The 20,000-nt window shown below is 45.4% G+C and overlaps 1 protein-coding gene across 11 annotated transcripts in view; it reads right to left on the bottom strand.

The window, feature by feature from the left end:
* Window positions 1-20,000, bottom strand: part of magi2a (membrane associated guanylate kinase, WW and PDZ domain containing 2a) — a 250,106-nt gene that overhangs the window by 99,697 nt on the left and 130,409 nt on the right. For all 11 annotated transcript variants that reach the window (XM_048267425.1, XM_048267427.1, XM_048267429.1 and 8 more), the window contains exon 3: window positions 914-1,033. In XM_048267425.1, the coding sequence (XP_048123382.1) occupies window positions 914-1,033 (120 nt within the window). The remainder of the gene's footprint in view (window positions 1-913; window positions 1,034-20,000) is intronic.

Below are 20,000 nucleotides of genomic sequence, written 5' to 3'. Positions count from 1 at the left end.
GACAACACAGGCACAAGGACTATACAGACAACACAGGCACAAGGACTATACAGACAACACAGGCACAAGGACTATACAGACAACACAGGCACAAGGACTATACAGACAACACAGGCACAAGGACTATACAGACAACACAGGCACAAGGGAAAACCAAGTATTTATATAACAAATGGTCTTATGCAGTGTCTTATCCGAAAGTACACGAAAGAGAGTGCACGCCCACACACACACACACACACACACACACACACACACACACACACACACACACACACACACACACACACCCAGGGTTGTCAAGAGGCAAAGAGTAGGGAAGCATGAAGGCCTGCCTGTATGAGCACTTAAATGGGGCTATTAACTTGTACCAGAACCTGGAGGAGAACCTGCCATTTCATGCACTCTAAGCTCTCACCCAACACCGCCTGAACAAGCCCCAAATGAACTCTGGAGCTCCCCGCTGTTTGCTCTTGTACAAAACGTGTTCATTTTCTCAGAGGTCCAACAATGGCCTGGGTCAAATGGAGGCAACCTATGAGTGAAGGGCCAAGACTAAATGAGCCTGTGATGAGCCGCAGAGCTCCAAGTCCATTACATCTTCAAAGGCAGCTTTTAAAGGGGCTTAAGTGAGCGGGGGGATGAGATGGAAATGTAAAATAAAACTCTTAATCAGAAAGGAGCCAACTCACTACTCTTGTGATTGACTTTATTGAAAGGAGTTCAGCACTGTCTCCATCAGATAAGGGCCCTGAAATAGATATACGCACCCCGGTTCCAGAAGCATTTCTTGGTTCAAAAACTTAATTTAGTCCCTCCCTTTAAAAGCCCCTATATCTTACAAAATGCCATGGTTCCAGAACCTTGTCTTCCAGATACAGTACCAAAGGTATGTTTCTTGTCTTCCACTTACCCTCATAAGTTCCACTCTCTAACAGGGCCCCACTTTTCTCCAGTTCCATGAACCGCTCAACAGACACAAAGTTGTAGTCCACCCCCGGGACCTCGCCTTCCTTGGGTTGCCTGGTCGTGCCTGCAAGGAGAAAGGAACAGAGACAGAGAGTCAGACAGCGAGTTAGCCTCTCGACCCTCCCCAGGTAATGATCCCATCACCGCGACACGGATGAGACGGAAGGACTCGCGCCCTGATCATCACTCAATGTTTCCCTCAGCGGGATGGAAGGAGGACTGGTGAGAAGCCTTTTTGAGCTCTTCCTCATCGTGATTAAACACCTGACCTTGAGGTGCGGCTGTCAGGTAGAGCACGTTTAGACCGTATCACACCGCTCGATCGGGAGTTAAGGACGAAAGACAAGGAAAAGAGAGAGAGATTTGATAGAATGTATTAGCTGAGAAAAGGGAAAAAAAGAGAGACATCACTGACCCTTAAACGAGTTTTCGCACCAAAGTGATAAAAGGGCTGCTTTTATTCGCCTCAGTTCAAAGGAATATTTGAGCAGATTTTATGGTTTGTCTTTTTTTTCCGGTTGAAGGTGAAAGAGAGTACAATCCTTTTAATTTTACATTTCTAACCCAAAACACAATGGGAAGAGACAGCAGCAGTCATGCAAATTCATACGCAGAAGGCCAAGTTCCACTTTAACAACCACTTGTCAAAAACTGGAGAGGAAAGTCAACACCTTCCGCATCAATTAATGCCCAAGCCTTCTCCGGCACACTGCCAGCAAAAAAAACAAAGAGTCGTTCAGGGTCAACCTGCCTGGGCTCCACAAAAACAAACGTCTTCTGTCTTCGTATTGATTTTTGCTTGCGGTCTTCATCGATAACACCCTCATGCCCTACAGACACACACACACACACACACACACACACACACACACAAAAACATGCACAAAAATACACACACACACACAAACACAGACACACACACACAAGCATGCACACACACGCACACACACACACACACACACACACACACACACACACACACACACACACAAAACCACAGCATCAAACCACTGCCCCTCCTGGTGCCCATAACAAACAGTGCTAGTGAGAGCCTTAAGCAAGGCGTGCAGCTAAACTGCTGATGCTAATGGCTTCCTGAAGCATCCACCAGGAAGTAGCGAGGCGGCAGTAATTAGGCAGCTATCAGCTCCAGAGGTTGTGCTAATTGATGCTAGCTGTGATAGCTCTAGAGCAGCACTCTCTCTCTCTCTCTCTCTCTCTCTCTCTCTCTCTCTCTTTCTCTATCCCTCTCTCACTGACTTAAGTGCTGAGGAGCTTCTTCTCTCCTTTTCTTTTTTCTTTCCCTCTTAAGTGTGGTGTGGTGTTCGCTAAACACTCTAAAGGCACACTAATGGCTCTGCACTTCCCACGTGCATTGACACACACACACACACACACACCACACACACACACCACACACACACACCACACACACACACACACACACACACACACACACACACACACACACACACACACACACACACACACACACACCAGCATGTAAGACACATATGAGCACTCTCTTATGCAGACGCCTCAATCATGATATCATTCTGTCTGAAGTCACTGTCTCTCTCTGGCTTGATTCTCAATTAGCACGGGCCACAGCATCATGCAACATGGTTGCAAAATATGCAAGCCAATTTAATTAAGTCACTAGTTTCCTGATGCAGCCAAACTATAATAATTATAATCATTAGCATTCTCCCTTGTTCTTGTTTCTGTTGCTGTTATTAGAATATCATAGCTCTACAAGACAAGAGAATACACTCCAGTGAAAATATTACAGTATATGATGACCTCATCTGCAAATGTCCATCACACTATCTCTCTGTCCATCAACAGTCGCCACTGCCATTACATGTCATCAATATCAATTCAACAAGCCTGAATGTCTGCCCGGTATGGAAGAGTTGTCAGTGAGAAGCAGAAAGAGACATAGAGAGAGAGATAGAGAGAGAGAGAGAGAGAAAGAGAGAGAGTGTCAGTGTGCGCCATCTCCTCTCCGTCACCCCTTATCTCTGCCCACTGTTGACTGGCCGAGCGTGAAAGGCCGTAATGGAGAGAAAATGAATATGGGCCGGGCTCGGCCGGCTGGCCTGCCATCATTGTCTTGAAGCTCCATTGGTTGATTAACCACTCCTGAAACAGCCAGAGGAGCTAATTGCCGCGGATTTGTTCTGGGAGGGGATTGGGCAATTTGTACGTCGCAACGTGCAACAAAGTGCTTCCAATGGTTTGCCATGTCTCATCAGCATGCGTCTTGAATGGGTTGCACACACACACACACACACACACACACACACACACACACACACACACAAACGCGCGCACAACCACACACACACACACACACACACACACACACACACACACACGTGCGTGTATGATTCACTGCAGTCCTGTGCGGAGCGACCCAGTGACTGGTTGAGGACGGCTGGGTGGTGCCAGCGAGGCTGCCGCTGCTCAGCATGAGCAGGAAGCGTGCGTGGATGACTTCAAAGAGGACCTTTGATGTCAGGCGATGGTAATTAGCTTCCTATTTTTTTCAGTCCGGGTGTTTCTCCCTCTCTCTCTCTCTCTCTCTTCTCGCTCTGTGGCATCGACTCCCGCTAACAGGAACGAGGACACTCCACTTCCACAGCATGTAATTCTTTGAAAACTAATTCCGAAGCGTCTCTTCATTACTACCCGATTCTAGGTCATTTCTGAGAATTTATGTTTTCCCCCATTATTTGACTATGACTTGTACTTTACTTTGCCCCTCGTTTTTCCCAACCAGGCCCCCTTTTCCCTTTAAAAATCACACACACACACACACACACACACACATACAATCGCCCCAAAAAATGTTTTGCGCTAACTTGCCTACTTACATCTGGCTAAGCACTTTTGAGGGACTTCTACTCTTATTTATTTCGGTGGAGCCATATCTCTCTGTGGTCCGATGCCCCGCTGTGCGACAGCCCTTACTGGGCTAGACACATTAAAACTCACAAGGAGAGATCAGATCAATCAAAGTAATAGCATGACAAAAAGACCAAAGTTCTGCATTTCCTTGAGCATAGTTAACACTAGAGGGTGCGGGCAGGGGTCGGCTGTGGCTACACTTTACGGCCGCTGAACAGTTCACTTTAGGTTGAGCTATTTCTGCAGAAGTGGGATACATTTGTTTTTATTTCATTGGCCGGGTGCTTGGCAACAAACATCCTGCTTAACGACTCCTGAGGAAGATGGGGTGGGGATGCGCGCTGGGAGTGGGGTGGGGTTGGGGGGGGAGTCTCTTCCTGACAGAGCGAGCATGGAGGGGGCCCTGGAGATGGACATACACACACACACACACACACACAAACACACACACACACACACAAACACACACACAGACACACACACACACACACACACACACACCAGCATGTAAGACACATATGAGCACTCTCTTGTGCAGACGGCTGAATCATGATATCATTCTGTCTGAAGTCACTTTCCCTCTCTCTCTGACAGTGTGGAGTGCGGACGGCTCCGGAGATGGGCGATCTGCACACGAGGTAGAGAGGAGACCGCACGCGATTAGCCTTGCTCGCCGTGGCGCACAGCTCCAGTTGTTTGTAGTTGCTCGCCATGGCGCACAGCTCCAGTTGTTTGTAGTTGCTCGCCGTGGCGCACAGCTCCAGTTGTTTGTAGTTGCTCTCCGTAGTGCACAGCTCCAGTTGTTTGTAGTTGCTCTCCGTAGTGCACAGCTCCAGTTGTTTGTAGTTGCTCGCCGTAGCGCACAGCTGGAGTTGTTTGTAGTTGCTCTCCGTAGCGCACAGCTGGAGTTGTTTGTAGTTTGTAGAAAGAAAGAAAGAAACTGGCCACACCTCCACTGGCCACACCTGCACTGACCACACCTGCACTGGCCACACCCCCACTTGCCCTCTCACTGGCCACACCTCCACTGGCCACACCTCCACTGCCCTCTCACTGGCCACACCTCCACTGGTCCACCACCCTGCTCATGGCTCCATTCTGAAACACTTGGCAGCACGGATCCTCAGAGGTTACTGTGAGCCCGTCGGTTTGCCGTCCAACTGCCTCGGCACTCGACCAATCAGGCGGCCCCAGCAATCAGCTGCACTCCATATTCATGCGTTGCAGCAGGGCCACAGGAGAAGCGTTGTCACACTTTAGACTCCAGAGCGCATTCATTAGGGGGCCTGTTGGGAGTACTGTGCTAGGTGGTAATGACCCCCTGGGGAATGGTTTTGTCACACACACACACACACACACACACACACACACACACACACACACACACACACACACAAACACTTGACAGACTCATACATACATAAGCAGACAGACATACCAACAGACAAAGACAGACTGACAGACACACCAAGGTACACAGACTCAAGCATACCCAAGCAGACGCACATATACAACACACACAGACACACACATCTCACAATCAGGAGAGGCTGTGTGTAGGTACTATCCCCGGACTCAATCAACAGCGCTGCTGGGGGGGGGGGGGGGTATGTGTGCTGTGTGTTGATTGGTTTGTCTACAAAGATGCTGACGGCCCCCTGTCTCCGCTGTACTCTCTGCCTGTCAATCAGAGAGTGAGGAGCAAGCAGACCCACAGCAGACATGGACTTGCAGCAAAAACACACCATGGAATGGCAATTCTCTCTCTCTCTCTTTATGTATCTCTCTCTCCATCTATCTCTCTCCCTCTCTCTTTCTCCCCTCTTCTTTGTCGCTCCCCCTCTCTCTCACTTTCTCCCTCTCTCTTCTCTCCCTCTCTCTCCCCCTCTTCCCTTCCCACCTCTATTTATTTCACTGCCTCCCCCGGGATGAGGTGAGTATCGCCCGCATTGTGATCCAAGAGCTGCTGGACGCGATGTGACAGACTCCAGACTAGAGGACTAGTGGGCTACTTCCGTCCTGTGCTGCTCTCCACCGCCTCCACCGCCCGTAGTTGCTGCTGCTCTGGCTGTTTCCGTTACTGCTGCTGACTCTCCTCTCCACTCCTCCTCTCCTCCTCTCCTCCACTCCTCTTCTTGCCATTCCTTTCCTCTCCACTCCTCCCCTTGTCTATCCTCTCCTCCTCTCTTCTCCTCTCCATTCCTCTCCTCTGCTTTCCTCTCCTATCCCCCTCTCCCTCTCCTCTCCTCGCCTCTCGTCCATATGCTAGCCATCCGGGGCGGGAGACAGGGCCCGCTGGCCTGCTGGGGCCCTGACCGGCCCCGCGTGGACAGATGCTGAGACTCAGCAGAGAGCAGCGGAGCTGGTGCTGATGACGAGTTATACGCACGCACACACACACACACACACACACACACACACACACACACACACACACACACACACACACACACACACACAGTGTCTGTCAGTTTCGATCGAGTAAAGCATTCTGAACTGGACTGTGATGGGCAAAGAGAGAATGACCTGCAACTGTGTGCTGCACACAAAACACATGATCTCTACACACACTGCATAGTATATTTAAGCATGCACTTGAACATGCATGCGTGCCTCTGACTTTGTCCTATGGCAGTACAATTTATAGTTCTCATGCATGAAATTGAAATGAAATTGAGAGAGTGCAAAAGACAGCTTGAAAGAGGAAGAGCGAGAGAGAGAGAGAGAGAGAGAGAGAGAGAGAAAAGAGAGAGAGAAAAGAGAGAGAAAATGGAGTTGGTGAGAGGGGAAGAGGAGGAAGCGAGATGCTGCTTTTGTAGACGGTGACCTATTTCTGCCTCCCGCCCCCAATCGGCCCCCACAAAGCGCCATTCTGGGTGACAAACAACCCCCCGCGCGGTGATTCAGCGGAGGAAATTACAGATCACTCATCGCACCGCCACCACCATCGCCGCCGATGCCATGCCATCACCGTGGCTACCAGAGCACGCTAGCAGCGCTCGCCTGTAGAGGGGGCGCAATTATGACTGACAATGCGCATTCCTTTGAGAAGCTTCATTTTTCCGACATATGATCATTCTGACACACAAACACCAGGGCTTAAAATTCATTTTTCAAAATGGGGGGGAATTCCCCCCTTAGGTTATTCATGTAGGGGGGATTTACACAATTTGGGGGGGAGGGGGGGTTGATTCTGATACCAAGTCAAGAATTGCGATTTCAATACTTCGATACTTTTAAAAAAAAAGTGCTTTGATTTTGGGGCCCCACCACCCTGACGTCATCAGTAATATATATACTGTAGTGGGATCATTCACAACAGTGGACATCCTAGATTCTGCTTGACTCTCTCCACACACACAAAACACACACTGAAAATGATAGCTTATGTGATATGTTTCTATCATATATTTTTGAATTCATATAGAGTGTATTTATTTAATAATGCATTTTTTAAAGTATAGCATTTTACTATTACTATAGTAGCTAAACATATTTAGTAATTTGAATGCCTCATATTGACGTTTAACCTATAACACTTAGGCATATCTTTAATGTGGTGTGTAGGTCCAATTGAGTGCACATTGGTGATGAGTAGGGTGTAATTCAGTGCCTGTCACTTTAAGAAAATACCTGAGAGTAATTCTATGGAGTAATTAGCCCCCCCTTCAACCTGACGGTTTAGGCTGTAGTCGCTAGTGAATAAAAAAGTTGTGCATAGTGCGGTATGTGTATGCAAATCATTATGTTTTCTATGTCATTAGATACAATAATTGTTCAAAAAACTAACATGTCGAAGACAATCTTTCTGGGATCAAGTGTTGACGTGACCTGAGCTAGCAGGATAGTTACCAAGGAGCTCTTTCCAGATGTAAAAGTTTGCCATGGTAGCGTAGCCTATTTGCGTAAGCGCAAAGTGGTTCTCTCTCTCTCTCTCTCTCTGTCTCTGTCTCTCTCTCTCTCTCTCCGTGTGTGTGTGCGTCTGCATGAGGCTATGTTCAATTCAACTCGGTAGTTGATCAGTCCGGTCAATAGCACCGCATTCACGCCACTTAATGATTAGGCTATATTAACGTCATCAGACAGGGTGAAAAGTGTATGCGGGAATTTCTCGCATTATGATGGCTAGAGTTGCGGGACTTGAACAAATTATGCGCAATACCCGCAATCCCGCAGTGAAATTTAAGCCCTGAACACACACACACACACACACACACACACACACACACACACACACACACACACACACGCACTCACACTAAAACACCCCAGGCACAGCATGGCATCCTGTAAGATATATTGGAGAGCCAACGGTCAAAGGTCAGCGTCATTTGGAGCTGCCATGGTGCAGAGGTCAGCTGGGTAAAGAGGTGGTGACTGGGTGTAGGATGATCATCTGGTGGTCAGAGGTATTGACTTACTGGGGGGGTGAGGGAGTATGGAGGAGGTCAATGGAGGTGAGTCTGGTGTTGGGTTGAACAGTGTTGTGTTGCTTTGTATTGTATTGTGTTGTTTGTAATGGGTTGTATTGATTTGTGTGTTGTGTTGTGTGGGTAAGAGAGTAAGAGAGGGGATGGAGGTCAGTGGTGTTGAGTGTGTGTGTGTGTGTGTGTGTGTGTGTGTGTTTGTGTGCCCAGGCATGTATAAACAGAAACTTCAAGAAATAAGAATCTCATTTCTCAGATCTCAGATCTCAGTCACAGCACGTGTAGGTGGTCTGACTAAATTCACCAAAAGTTTATGCACTCTCTGTAAATGCAAACAAAACAAGGCAATAAAAAAAAAATACTTTCGGTTTATTGTAAACTGCTGCAGTTTACAACAAATGGAATGGAGTTTGAATGGGTTTTTTCAAACTGTCAAAACAACAACAACTCTCATTCTTTATGGCTGAACCCAGACAGAAACATCTGGCACAAGCCTCACATCTATCTTCTATAGTGACAAACAACAGAAGCTGCAAGGCTACTTAATCGTCTGTCACTTGTTGTCTTTCTTAACTGTTTGTGAAATAGTTGAAATAGCCTCGAGCTGAACCAGAAACAGATGATGGGTTTGTTTTCCCGCTCAAGATGGTGAAATACGTACATGCAGATACTATCCAGATGCCTGTACAAGTAAACTGTGTTGAGCTAAGGTGTAGGTAGAAGGTGAAGATTTGGGAGAGGATATTTGCCATGTGGCATTGATATGCCACTGTTGCCATTAGTATTCCTCCCAACTGGCTCAGTTGGGAGGAATACTCATTTTACATACAATCACGTTTGGTGCGTGGGCATTGGGCCATGCTAAGGGCTTAAAAGCAGGCAGACAGACAGACAGACAGACAGACAGATAGACCCTCATCTAATTTCAGGCCCTCACCTCTCTGCTCTTCCCTCATTCCCCATCTCTCTCTCTCTCTCTCTCTCTCTCTCTCTCTCTCTCTCCCTCCCTCTCTCCCTCTCTACTTTAATCCCTCTGTTTGGAAAACACAGACGGTGTCAGCGAAGCCCATTGTGCGGCGCCTAATCTGACCGTCAGCCAATTAGGAAGCGGTGGGACTTCCCTAATGTCAGCGGCATTATGGGACGGGATTAGGGGGCGGCATTCCGCTGCCGCTGGCGAGCGACGGCAGACGGACCGTGGGCGTGAGTAGCGAGGTGGACGCACCAAATAGGATGTGGTGTGGCCAGGGGGTGGGGAGTTGGGGGGTATTGGTCGCCTAAAATCCCTGCTTTCACGGCACTTCTGTCTGTTCAAAACCTAACACACTCACACACACACACACACACACACACACACACACACACACACACAGGCCGGGATGTGCTTATTCACCCCTTTCTGAAAGCGAGAGCGGGCCGCTGGCTGCTGTAATCAAGCCTGATTACATCTCTGACACACAGCCGGGAGAGAAGGAGAGAAGTGCAGCTGGCAGAGGAGAGGAGAGGAGGAGAGAGGAGAGAGGAGAGGAGGAGAGAGGAGAGGAGGAGAGAGGACAGGAGAGGAGGAGAGAGGAGAGGAGAGGAGGAGAGGAGAGGAGAGGAGAGGAGGAGAGAGGAGAGAGGAGGAGAGGAGGAGAGAGGAGGAGAGGAGGAGAGGAGAGGGAGAGGAGGAGAGAGGAGAGAGGAGAGGAGGAGAGAGGAGAGAGGAGGAGAGAGGACAGGAGAGGAGGGGAGGAGAGGGTAGAGGAGGAGAGAGGAGAGGAGGAGGAGAGGGGAGAGGAGAGGAGAGGAGGAGAGGAGAGGAGAGGAGGAGAGGAGAGGACAGAGGAGGAGAGGAGAGGAGGAGAGGAGGAGAGAGGAGGAGAGGAGGACAGGAGAGGAGGAGGAGAGGCATGAGGAGGAGAGAGAGAGGAGGAGAGAGAGGAGAGGGAGAGGAGAGGAGGAGAGGGAGAGGACAGGAGAGGAGGAGAGGAGAGGAGGAGAGGAGAGGAGAGGAGGAGAGGGGAGAGGAGAGAGGAGAGGAGAGGAGGAGAGAGGAGAGGAGAGGACAGGAGAGGAGAGAGGAGAGGAGGAGAGGGGAGAGGAGAGGAGGAGAGGAGAGAGGAGAGGAGAAGAGGGGAGAGGAAAGGAGAGGAGAGGAAGAGAACAGGGAGGAGAGAAGAGAGATGGTAGGAGAGGAGAGGAGGAGAGAGGACAGAGGTAAAGAAAGGATGAGAGCAGAGGAGAGCAGAGGAGAAGAGAGGAGAGGACAGGACAGGGAAAAAGGTTGATGAGAGGAGAGGAGATGAGAAGAGATAGCAGGAGAGTAGATGAGAGGGGAAGAGAGGAGAAGAGAGGAGATGAGAAGAGGAGAGAAAAGATGTTTGTCATGTTTGCCATGTTTTCAGTATGGCTCTATCAGTTGCGAGTAATACTAATTTTACATACAATTTTGTTTGGTGTAGAGGAGACGAGAAAATAAATGGTGATGAAAGAGATGAGAGGAAAGGAGAGGACAATATAGGAGCATAGGAGAGAGAGGCAGAGAAAAGAACATAGAGGAGAGGAGAGGAGAGGAGGATGGGAGAGAGAGAGAGGAGGATAGGGAAAAGATGAGAGAGAAGAAGAGAGCAATAGCAAAGCTTTCTCCCAGTCCACACAAACATCACACAAACTAGCAACAAAACAAGTGGGATTGTGGGTAAAATTCCAGTGTCCCAAACCCTCGCCTGGCCCATGGAGAATGGCACTTCCCCATTCCAGTGAGTGGACAAGGCCCCCCACTAATGCGCTCTGTAGGCATGTGCACAACAAGGGGCCACACACAGCAGATGGGTTGTTGTTGTTGTTGTTGTTATTTTAGACAGGCAATGAGACAGCCACCCATCTGACGCCCCGAAACACATGCTAGTGACAAGGCTGCAGTGGGCAGAACGAGTCATACCCATCAGTACAGCACATCTCATCCACACGTTTGATATGGAAATGACAACAAATACAAAAGTTCAAAATGTCCTAAGAGGAGTAGCGGTTGGGATGGTGTCTTCTGGTCTATACACCCTTTCATCAATAAAAACAAAAACAATGCTTGAACGTTCTATTTGGGCCCCAATCTACTTCCTCTGCATTAAGATAACATATGGAATGTTAAAAAGGAAGTCTTGTGGGGCCAACTATGATGCTGATAATGGAACTCTCTTGAAAGGGTCCATAGAGTTATGAGTCCTAGAGGATAGAATCCTCCCATTATGAGTCCTAGAGAGTCCTAGAGGATAGAATCATCCCATTATGAGTCCTAGAGAGGTGTCATGAACAATTTGTTCCTGCTTGCGAAAAAGTTCCGGATGATGTAATAATCACGTTCCGATCTCGCATTAAAATGTTTGTCATAGAATGTTGGCGTCGTTGCTTTGACGGTTGCTGTCGCTGGACGATCCATTTACCCCTTTGTGACGTCTATGCTTTGTGACCACCGAATCCTACTGCGGTAAACGTGCGAAGGAGTCCTTCAGCAACAAGGGGTTGATGGCTTGCTTGACAGCACGCTTTGCGTTACAGGAATAGGCCTACCAACCTACGTTCAGTGTAATACTTCTGCCGTTCAGGCACCGATTTTATATTTGAACATTTCTTCATAAACATTACATATAGGCTTTACAGTGGTTTGGTTGGTAGGTTTTAAACGTATTTTTTTGTTTTACTACGGAAGATTGACTCACTCAAATTGCTAACGTAACGTTACATCTGGATCTGGATGCGGAGCAGCAGAACTACCACACCAGAAGGTCGTGGATCAGCTCAGGTAATAGTCATTTTATTTGTTGCTATTGCAAATTATTCTGGTTATTACGGCGTTATTAGGCCTATCAGCAATTCCACAATGTGTGCATGACCGTAACATTTGCAATGCTTGTTATTTGGTGACTTTTGTTGTTTGCTAGTCGTGTTGACATTAGCAGATAGACAATCTAAACTGTTTGAATTAGAAATATAGTTTCTTAGATCGTGTTAGACTATTTGACAAACAAGAAAGGGCAAATATGTCTTGATTTTGAATGAAATAGCCTAGTTAAAAATCCCTCAGGATGAATAAAGTATTTGTCTATCAATCCATCCATCCAGACTGCCTATAATCAATGCTGGCTGGCAAGCTGGTAGCCTATGCCTTACGTTTAATCTTAGTTTTTTTATCACACACTTGCTACAAGTGAGCTCATGCCTTCAGTCCTCCAGTGAGCATGGTGTAAATTAAGATTATGTGGATGTGGAATATATTATAAAAATATTATATATGGTATAATTAAGACCTATGATTTATTAACATGTTTTTATCTTCAATTACACTACCCTGTACCATCAATAGTATTCTATTTATACGTAAAAATATGCATAGTGCAATTACACTTAAGCTTATACATCTATATTCTACAGCTCTTTACTGTTCTTAATGTGCATACACTTACTTATAATGTTGACTGTTACTATACTGCACATATCTGTCTATATATCTGTCTACGGTTCATACTGAATATCCATATTTATTCTGTTTTTATAATATTACTGTTAATATACTGCATACTGTATATCTATATTATTTTTGTTAGTCTTATAATGTTACTGCGACTACACTGCACATATCTGTACATAATATTCATACACTGTTCACACTGCATATCCATATCTATCCTGCTCTTATAAGGCTACTGCTAATACATTGCACATATTTATATTTAATTTATATTACTGTAAACCATACCACTTTCTTAACTGTATACTACTGTCTACACTGCACTATATGTCTTCTACTGCTTATACTGCACCACCTGTCTATACTGTGTGTCACATTGCACTTTTCTGCTTTTTTGCACTTCTGGTTAGACGCAAACTCCATTTCGTTGTCTCTGTATTTGTAGTCTACACAATGACAATAAAGTTGAATCTAATCTAATCTTCATTATTTTAGAAGGAGAGAGAGAAGAATGAGTAATCACAGTCTTGACCATGAAGCAAGGACCATGAAGGGACCATCGAAAAGAAAAACCTGTATAGGCAGTTACAGGCTACAGAAAGAAGATGCGGAGAGTGATCTCCCAGCATCCTCAACTGGGTATAAATGTTTGTGTACGTGTGTGCATGAGTCCACATGCACATTTCAGGTCCCTGACAGATAGAAAGTGTAGGTGCTTCTCTGACACTGTTCTATTACACCGACATAGGGAGACACTAATAGCATTTACAGCCTAATGACTGCCTTGAATTAACGTGTATACATATGTCCCCCTAAAGAGTATTTGTATTTACCTTAAAATAACGTTTCCAAAATCATTTTGATGGCACAAACTTTTAATAGGGCAAACATCACTCAGAGTAGGTTTTATCGCTTGTAAAATAGCCATATGAAGTTGCTGTTTGGGTAGGAACACTGCACTACTTGCTGCTTTAAATGTGCAGTGAAACAGTTGTGCAGGGCTCTGTGGTGCAGGGCTGGGTTACCCAAAAGCATAGTAGCAACTATAGTGTCTTTCGTAGTTACAGGAATGTAGTTATAGGAACAGTCCACTTCTAAATCAGTTCTACTAACTACTCTCCCCCAAAACCATTTTTTCATTTGCATTCGCACTGGCCAAGTGGCCATAGGAACTGATAGGAGGGCGTAAGGAGTGACGCGCCGTCACTTGCTACAGGGTTTAAAATAGGCATGCACTCGCCTTGCCAAATGCGAGTAAATTAACTAACTAGCCTATATTTACAAATGATTTGAATGACCCTCACTGTCTACTGTCGCAATGAAACAGGTATGATGGACTAATGAAGCCAGCAGTTTAATCTACAAACTTTTAACATTGTTGCCATGAATACACACAAAATATATACACAGAAAGTGCAAACACTTCATTTCATGTTTGGGATCTCATCTATCTATTTCTCTGTCGATATCCTCATTCCCTGCTTCATTCCTCTTCTCGCCCCCATAAGTCTGTCCCAACCACTGCCGCATTTAGTTTAATCTTAACTTAATAAAAAGGAGATATCAATTATCATCAACAATGACAAGCCAGCTGGAACCTGCTACTCGTTTTCTCTCCCTCTCGTGCGTGCTCAGACACGTTCTCAATTAAATGCAGTAGCATTATAGGGCCTACGTTCAAGTTGGATCTTCATAGAGAGGACCCGAAAAGTATCATCTTTATGTAACATGCTGTTGGTGCATGTTGACATTGTATACTTTCTCTAACAAGAGCGAAAAACAGTTTGCCGTACAGCTACTATTTATTGGCTAAATGTTGGTCCCTCCTGTCTCTCGGTGACCTACGCATAGTGCGTTATGCGTCTGGTGGTGGTGATCACTGATCAGGCAACTTTTTAAAACTGAACATTTTCGCCTACAAGCTCCTCACGTTCCATCTTCACCTAACTCCATAGACAATAAATTAAATAAATCACCTTGCTGCTTCAGGTTTTGCGGCCTCTGTTACATGACATCAGCCCCCCACAAAGAAAATAGGTAAACACAATGCGTTAATATTTCGTAACGTGTTATGTTTGTGTTATGTACATGCGTTATGTACTTTTTACTTTACTTTACTGGCTAACTCCCTCCTCTTTCAGTCTATGCTCCCTGCTCTGACTCCGTTCGTACTTCTAATTTCTTGTGTTTTCTGGTAGACGCTCCGTTCGTTTCCATCGTCTCTCACGCTGGTTTCACAGCAAACTGCGTGCAGCCAATGGGCGTATGAAACGTCATCACGTAGCATTACAGCACAGTGGTCATGGGAAATGTAGGAAGTACTGCCAGGGGGATATATGACCAAGAACAGAGCCTAATGTTTCATGCATGTAATGCCTCATGCATCACAGGCCAAACTGGCTAGTAAGTTTTTATTAACACCCGCCAAAATAAATTTGAACCCGCATTTGGTGGGTGTTAATTTAGAACCCTGCTTATATCACTGACAACAGTAGTCCAGCCAAGATACCACGACCTGTGGTAGAAGCATAGTAGAAACATTTCTGGGGATTTTTATGTGAAAGACTGCACTAACTCCAGATTTGTGTACAAATTGATAATTATAAACGGATTTAAGTTTCTGGTTGATATTATACACTTCTAACCACCATACATCCATATTTTAAAATGGCTTAGGCATAAAATATATTATTTGAAAGCCAATTTGCAGCCACGTGCACACAAGTAAAAGTCACACATCTGCAGATAATAATACAAGGTGCATGCTTTTGATCAGTCAGTTGAGAATATGTAGCCTTTGATTTTAACCTTGTCATGGAGTGGGGGGATAATATGATCTGCATAATAGATAGACTTATAGGTAAACAATGGTGAGAATATTGTAGTTAAAATAACTATTTCAATCCAGATTTGAACTCTTGGACAGCTGACTGTCATGTGCTGCACATCGCAGACTATCATCAGCCTTATTGCACTGCACCACAGAGATGACGGTGTAAACAAATGAATAGAGGGTAAATAACAATAGAGTATACAAGAGTTTCACCAGCACATTAAATGACTAATGTTTAAAAGTGAATTCAAAGCAGTCGTTAATTTACAAGGTCAGCCTATATGAACCAATTAATTAACTTTATGACCCTGAATTACAAAAAAAAAGAGAGAGAGATGATTTCATACATCATTACTGTAAATCTGTTATTTGCAGGTGTCAGTCCGCGTGTTAGGCTACTATATGTAATGACCACCTTAGTCCAGACTACTGAAGTTTGGATACTATCATGGTCAAGACTTACAAAGTGCTATGTAAGTATGATAGTTTTGGGAAACAGTTTTAACTTAGATGTTGGTTAGTTGACTGATGCATCGTACCATAGTTAGGGGCTGGCTTAGAAGAGGACTGGACTGAGACATTTGCACAACCAAGCCAGCTTGGAGGAGAGGATATGGCTCACCAATGCCAGTAAAAAGAGGAACCTCCTGGCCCAGACATCAATTGTGGTTTTATTTTGTGAAATAAAAAGACCATACATTTGAGTAATTCTTGCCTAATTATTATTATGTTTATTAAAATGTGTATTTTATAAATATGTTGTAATTGCATTGGCAGTAAGTTGCTAATGGCAATTATTCATTCCCTTTGACACATGAGAAACATTAGAGTGGACAGTGTTGCAGTGGCTCTCATTTTTTTCTACAAATGCTGACTTGCACTACATACTTGGTTTCCCTCTTACTTTGTAACTTTTTCCACCAAATGTTTGTAATAAATTACTTTTTGTTCCACCATAAGCCATGTGCACCATGACAAATGTCTTATGATTTAAGTTACACACATGCTGTCTGGGGATTAGTAAACTATATGCATGTGGGCCTACTAATGAATTTAAAAACAGTACGTGTATTTACTATTGTTGATGTTGAGAAACTTGCATACTGTACTACTACACCTGTGTTGGCCCTGAATGAAATAGTCTACCCAGGTTAACATTTCTTGCACTTTATCACAATACTAGAGCGTCTGATACCTGATTGAGTTTATGTACGACACTATATGAACACAGATTTCTTCCTAAGATAGTTTTGCTGTAGTCCAACTCCTCCAGTGTAAAATAACTAGACTAGCACCTTGCAAAATCAATGCTTCCCCAACTTTTTTGCTGACGCAAATGTAACCAGCTGAACACCACATTTGCCATTACTTGTATACTGCAAAGATGACGTTTAGTCTCTGTGTTTTGAGATAAAATGCAGAAGGCCGAACTTCGTTATGAGGTAGGACAACATTGTTACTGTCTTCCTTCCCATAAGCGACATAAAGGGACTTTGTGATTATCTGAAGCCAACTGGAAATGTAGCTTACGTTATAACGGGTATTGAGAGTTTGACTAATAATGTGGACGAGGAACATGAACAGTGCCTAGTAGCCTACGAACAGGTTGACATATTTAGCGAACCGATTTGTAGCCTATCTTTAAGATACATTTATAACGAAACTCAATATCCAACATGACAGTAGCCAAGGCTATTTCAGTGTTTTCAAGCAGGCCTAGCTTCAGATAGTTAGCTATAGACAACCCCAAGTAGGCCTAGGCTAGCTTATATTGGTCACAGACGCGGTAAAATAGGCTACAAGTTTGACGTGCTGCGTGGCGCTCAATAAAACCTTACAACGAAAGAGTCAGGGCTAATTGTATTTCACCAGATACATATTCCATCTTCTCCCCTATACAGTGTAAAATATAGGCTATCTATTTCGCACTGACGACTTAAATTCTCAATTTTTCATAATGTTTTAGACAGTGATTCACTTAAGATTCTAATAGACATTCACCTAGAAATTAACAGCTGATCGGAACGTGATTATTACGTCATCCGGAACTTTTTCGCAAGCCGGAACTTATTGTTCATGACAGAGTCCTAAGGAAATAGAATCATCCCATTATGAGTCCTAGAGAGTCCTAGAGGATAGAATCATCCCATTATGAGTCCTAGAGGATAGAATCATCCTTTAGAGTTTGAGTCCTAGACGTAGAGAATAGGTGGTTGAACGCTGATGAGACACTGCATTACTTTTTAGCCAGGCTCTGCTCCGGCCACCCATCTCATCATCTACCACCCTTCCTTCCATTTCAGCAGTGTCCATTTGCCTCGGAAAAAGTCAGAACCAGCCCCCCTGCCGCAACCCCTCCCATTCGCTGACAGCAGGTGGTGATGGTGGTGAAGCCGGGGGGCCACCTGATTGATTTCCGATCCGGCGGATCGACCCGACCGGCCTGCTGGCATGGCGATGGCCCTTTCATTGCCCTTCACGGAATCCCATTAATAGCCTCACCTCCTGCAGGTGCCGCTCGGACACGGTCACGTCTACTTGTGTTATTGATGGCAGGTCCCTGGAGAAGACTGACTCTCTGAGAGAGTGGGAGAGTGAGGGAGTGAGGTACTGTAGAGATGGAGGGAGAGAGAGAGAGAGAGAGAGAGAGAGATGGAGGGAGGGAGCTTGATCACAGAAGAGTAAAAAGTGTGAAGGGGGTAGAGAAAGTGATAGAAAAAAGGGAGAGAGGAAATGGAGGGGGGACGAAAGAGTGATTACAGCAAAGTATGGAAGGTGTGGGTGGGTGAGAAGAGAAAGAGAGAGAGAGAATGAGTGAGAGAGAAATGGAGTGGTAGAGACAGACCTGTCACAAGGACAGTGCAACAGAGAGAGAGGAGAGAGAGAGAGAGAAAGAGAGAGAGAGAGAGAGAGAGAGAGGGCAGAGAGGAGAAATGGCATTTCATTGTGTCCGCCTCACTCTCACACTCTCAGTCCCTGCGGACCGAGGCCACGGGTGTGAATGCGCCATCTCACTGGCACTATGCTGAATTATTCAAAGGCTGCTTCACTCATCTACAGTCTTCACACACACACACACACACACACACACACACACACACACACACACACACACACACACGCATGCACACACACACACACACACACACCCTTAAACATACATTTATGCACACATACGTTCACACACACACTCACACACACACACACACACACACACACACACACACACACATACACACATGCACAAGCACACACACGCATTCACACACACACACACACACACACACACACACACACATACACACACACACACACACACACACACACCTCGTAGGCCTCCATAGTCGAGCAGAGCTCTCAAATGCTTAAAGAATCGAACCTTTCCGATAGTCTCAGCCCAACACATCCAGGGAGAGACAAGAGTCAATAGAGGAAGAGAGAAGAAAGAAAAGACGCCATTACATGTGGCCTGCTCCAATCCCTGGCCTTCATCTCAGGGTCAGCCTCCAGAGCCTGAGCCAGAGGTTTGCTGCTCTGCTCAAGTGTTTGGGTGCAAGAGAGCTGAGAAGTACTGTGGGTGGCGGTGGCCTCGGAGTCTGAAGTGTTTACAAGATGAGGGGCACTGGGGAAAAAAGTCTAATTAAAAAAAAACAAAAAAAAAACACTTGGCACTCTGCCAAGGGCTGCGTATAATTATTAGAAAAACACAAGGTCGCATGAGAGCAGTGGAAGCACACAATGACAAGAGACAAAAGCAACGTTGCCCAACGAGTACTGTGCTGATTTTGTTACTAAAGAACACTTGACCAGTTTGTCTGCCTTCAGCCTTCTGATAAACACTATTCATCTGTTAAAACATTCTTCAGAGAGGAGCAAGTTTTCATACATACATACATTTAAAAGACATTTTACACAGCAAAACACTGGGTTGTTTTTTTCTACATAATATGCTGGAATACCTCAACAAGCGCTATTAACACTTCTCCTCTCATTGTGTTGTGTTATACTCCCACGCCATTTCTCCCTCGACCTTCCCATGAATAAGTATGAGTAAGAAAAACTGCAGTTTGCAATTCTGTGCTCCTGTGGCAGGCTAAACATGCTTCCAACCTGTGTGTGTGTGTGTATTTGTGTGTGTGTGTGTGTGTGTGTGTATGTGTGTGTGTGTGTGTGTGTGTGTGTGTGTGTGTGTGTGTGTGTGTGTGTGTGTGTGTGTGTGTGTGTGTGTGTGTGTGTGTGTGATCTATTTGTCTATACAATGGCATGTTTGAATGTGCGTGCCAAATCTGAATGAGGCGGTCATTTCTCCATACATCTGGCCCAAAGAGTCAAAGGTAGGGAGTCCTACGAGCGTTCCAATGCGTGGGCCTCGAAATCAAACTGTGAGAGCTCCTTGTGTGGAAACTAAAGT

The sequence above is a fragment of the Alosa alosa genome, chromosome 17 (assembly GCF_017589495.1).
Source record: "Alosa alosa isolate M-15738 ecotype Scorff River chromosome 17, AALO_Geno_1.1, whole genome shotgun sequence".
Classification (NCBI taxonomy): Eukaryota; Metazoa; Chordata; class Actinopteri; order Clupeiformes; family Clupeidae; genus Alosa; species Alosa alosa.
Note: the sequence above shows the minus strand (reverse complement) of the source record. Positions and strands in the feature narration are given on the sequence as shown.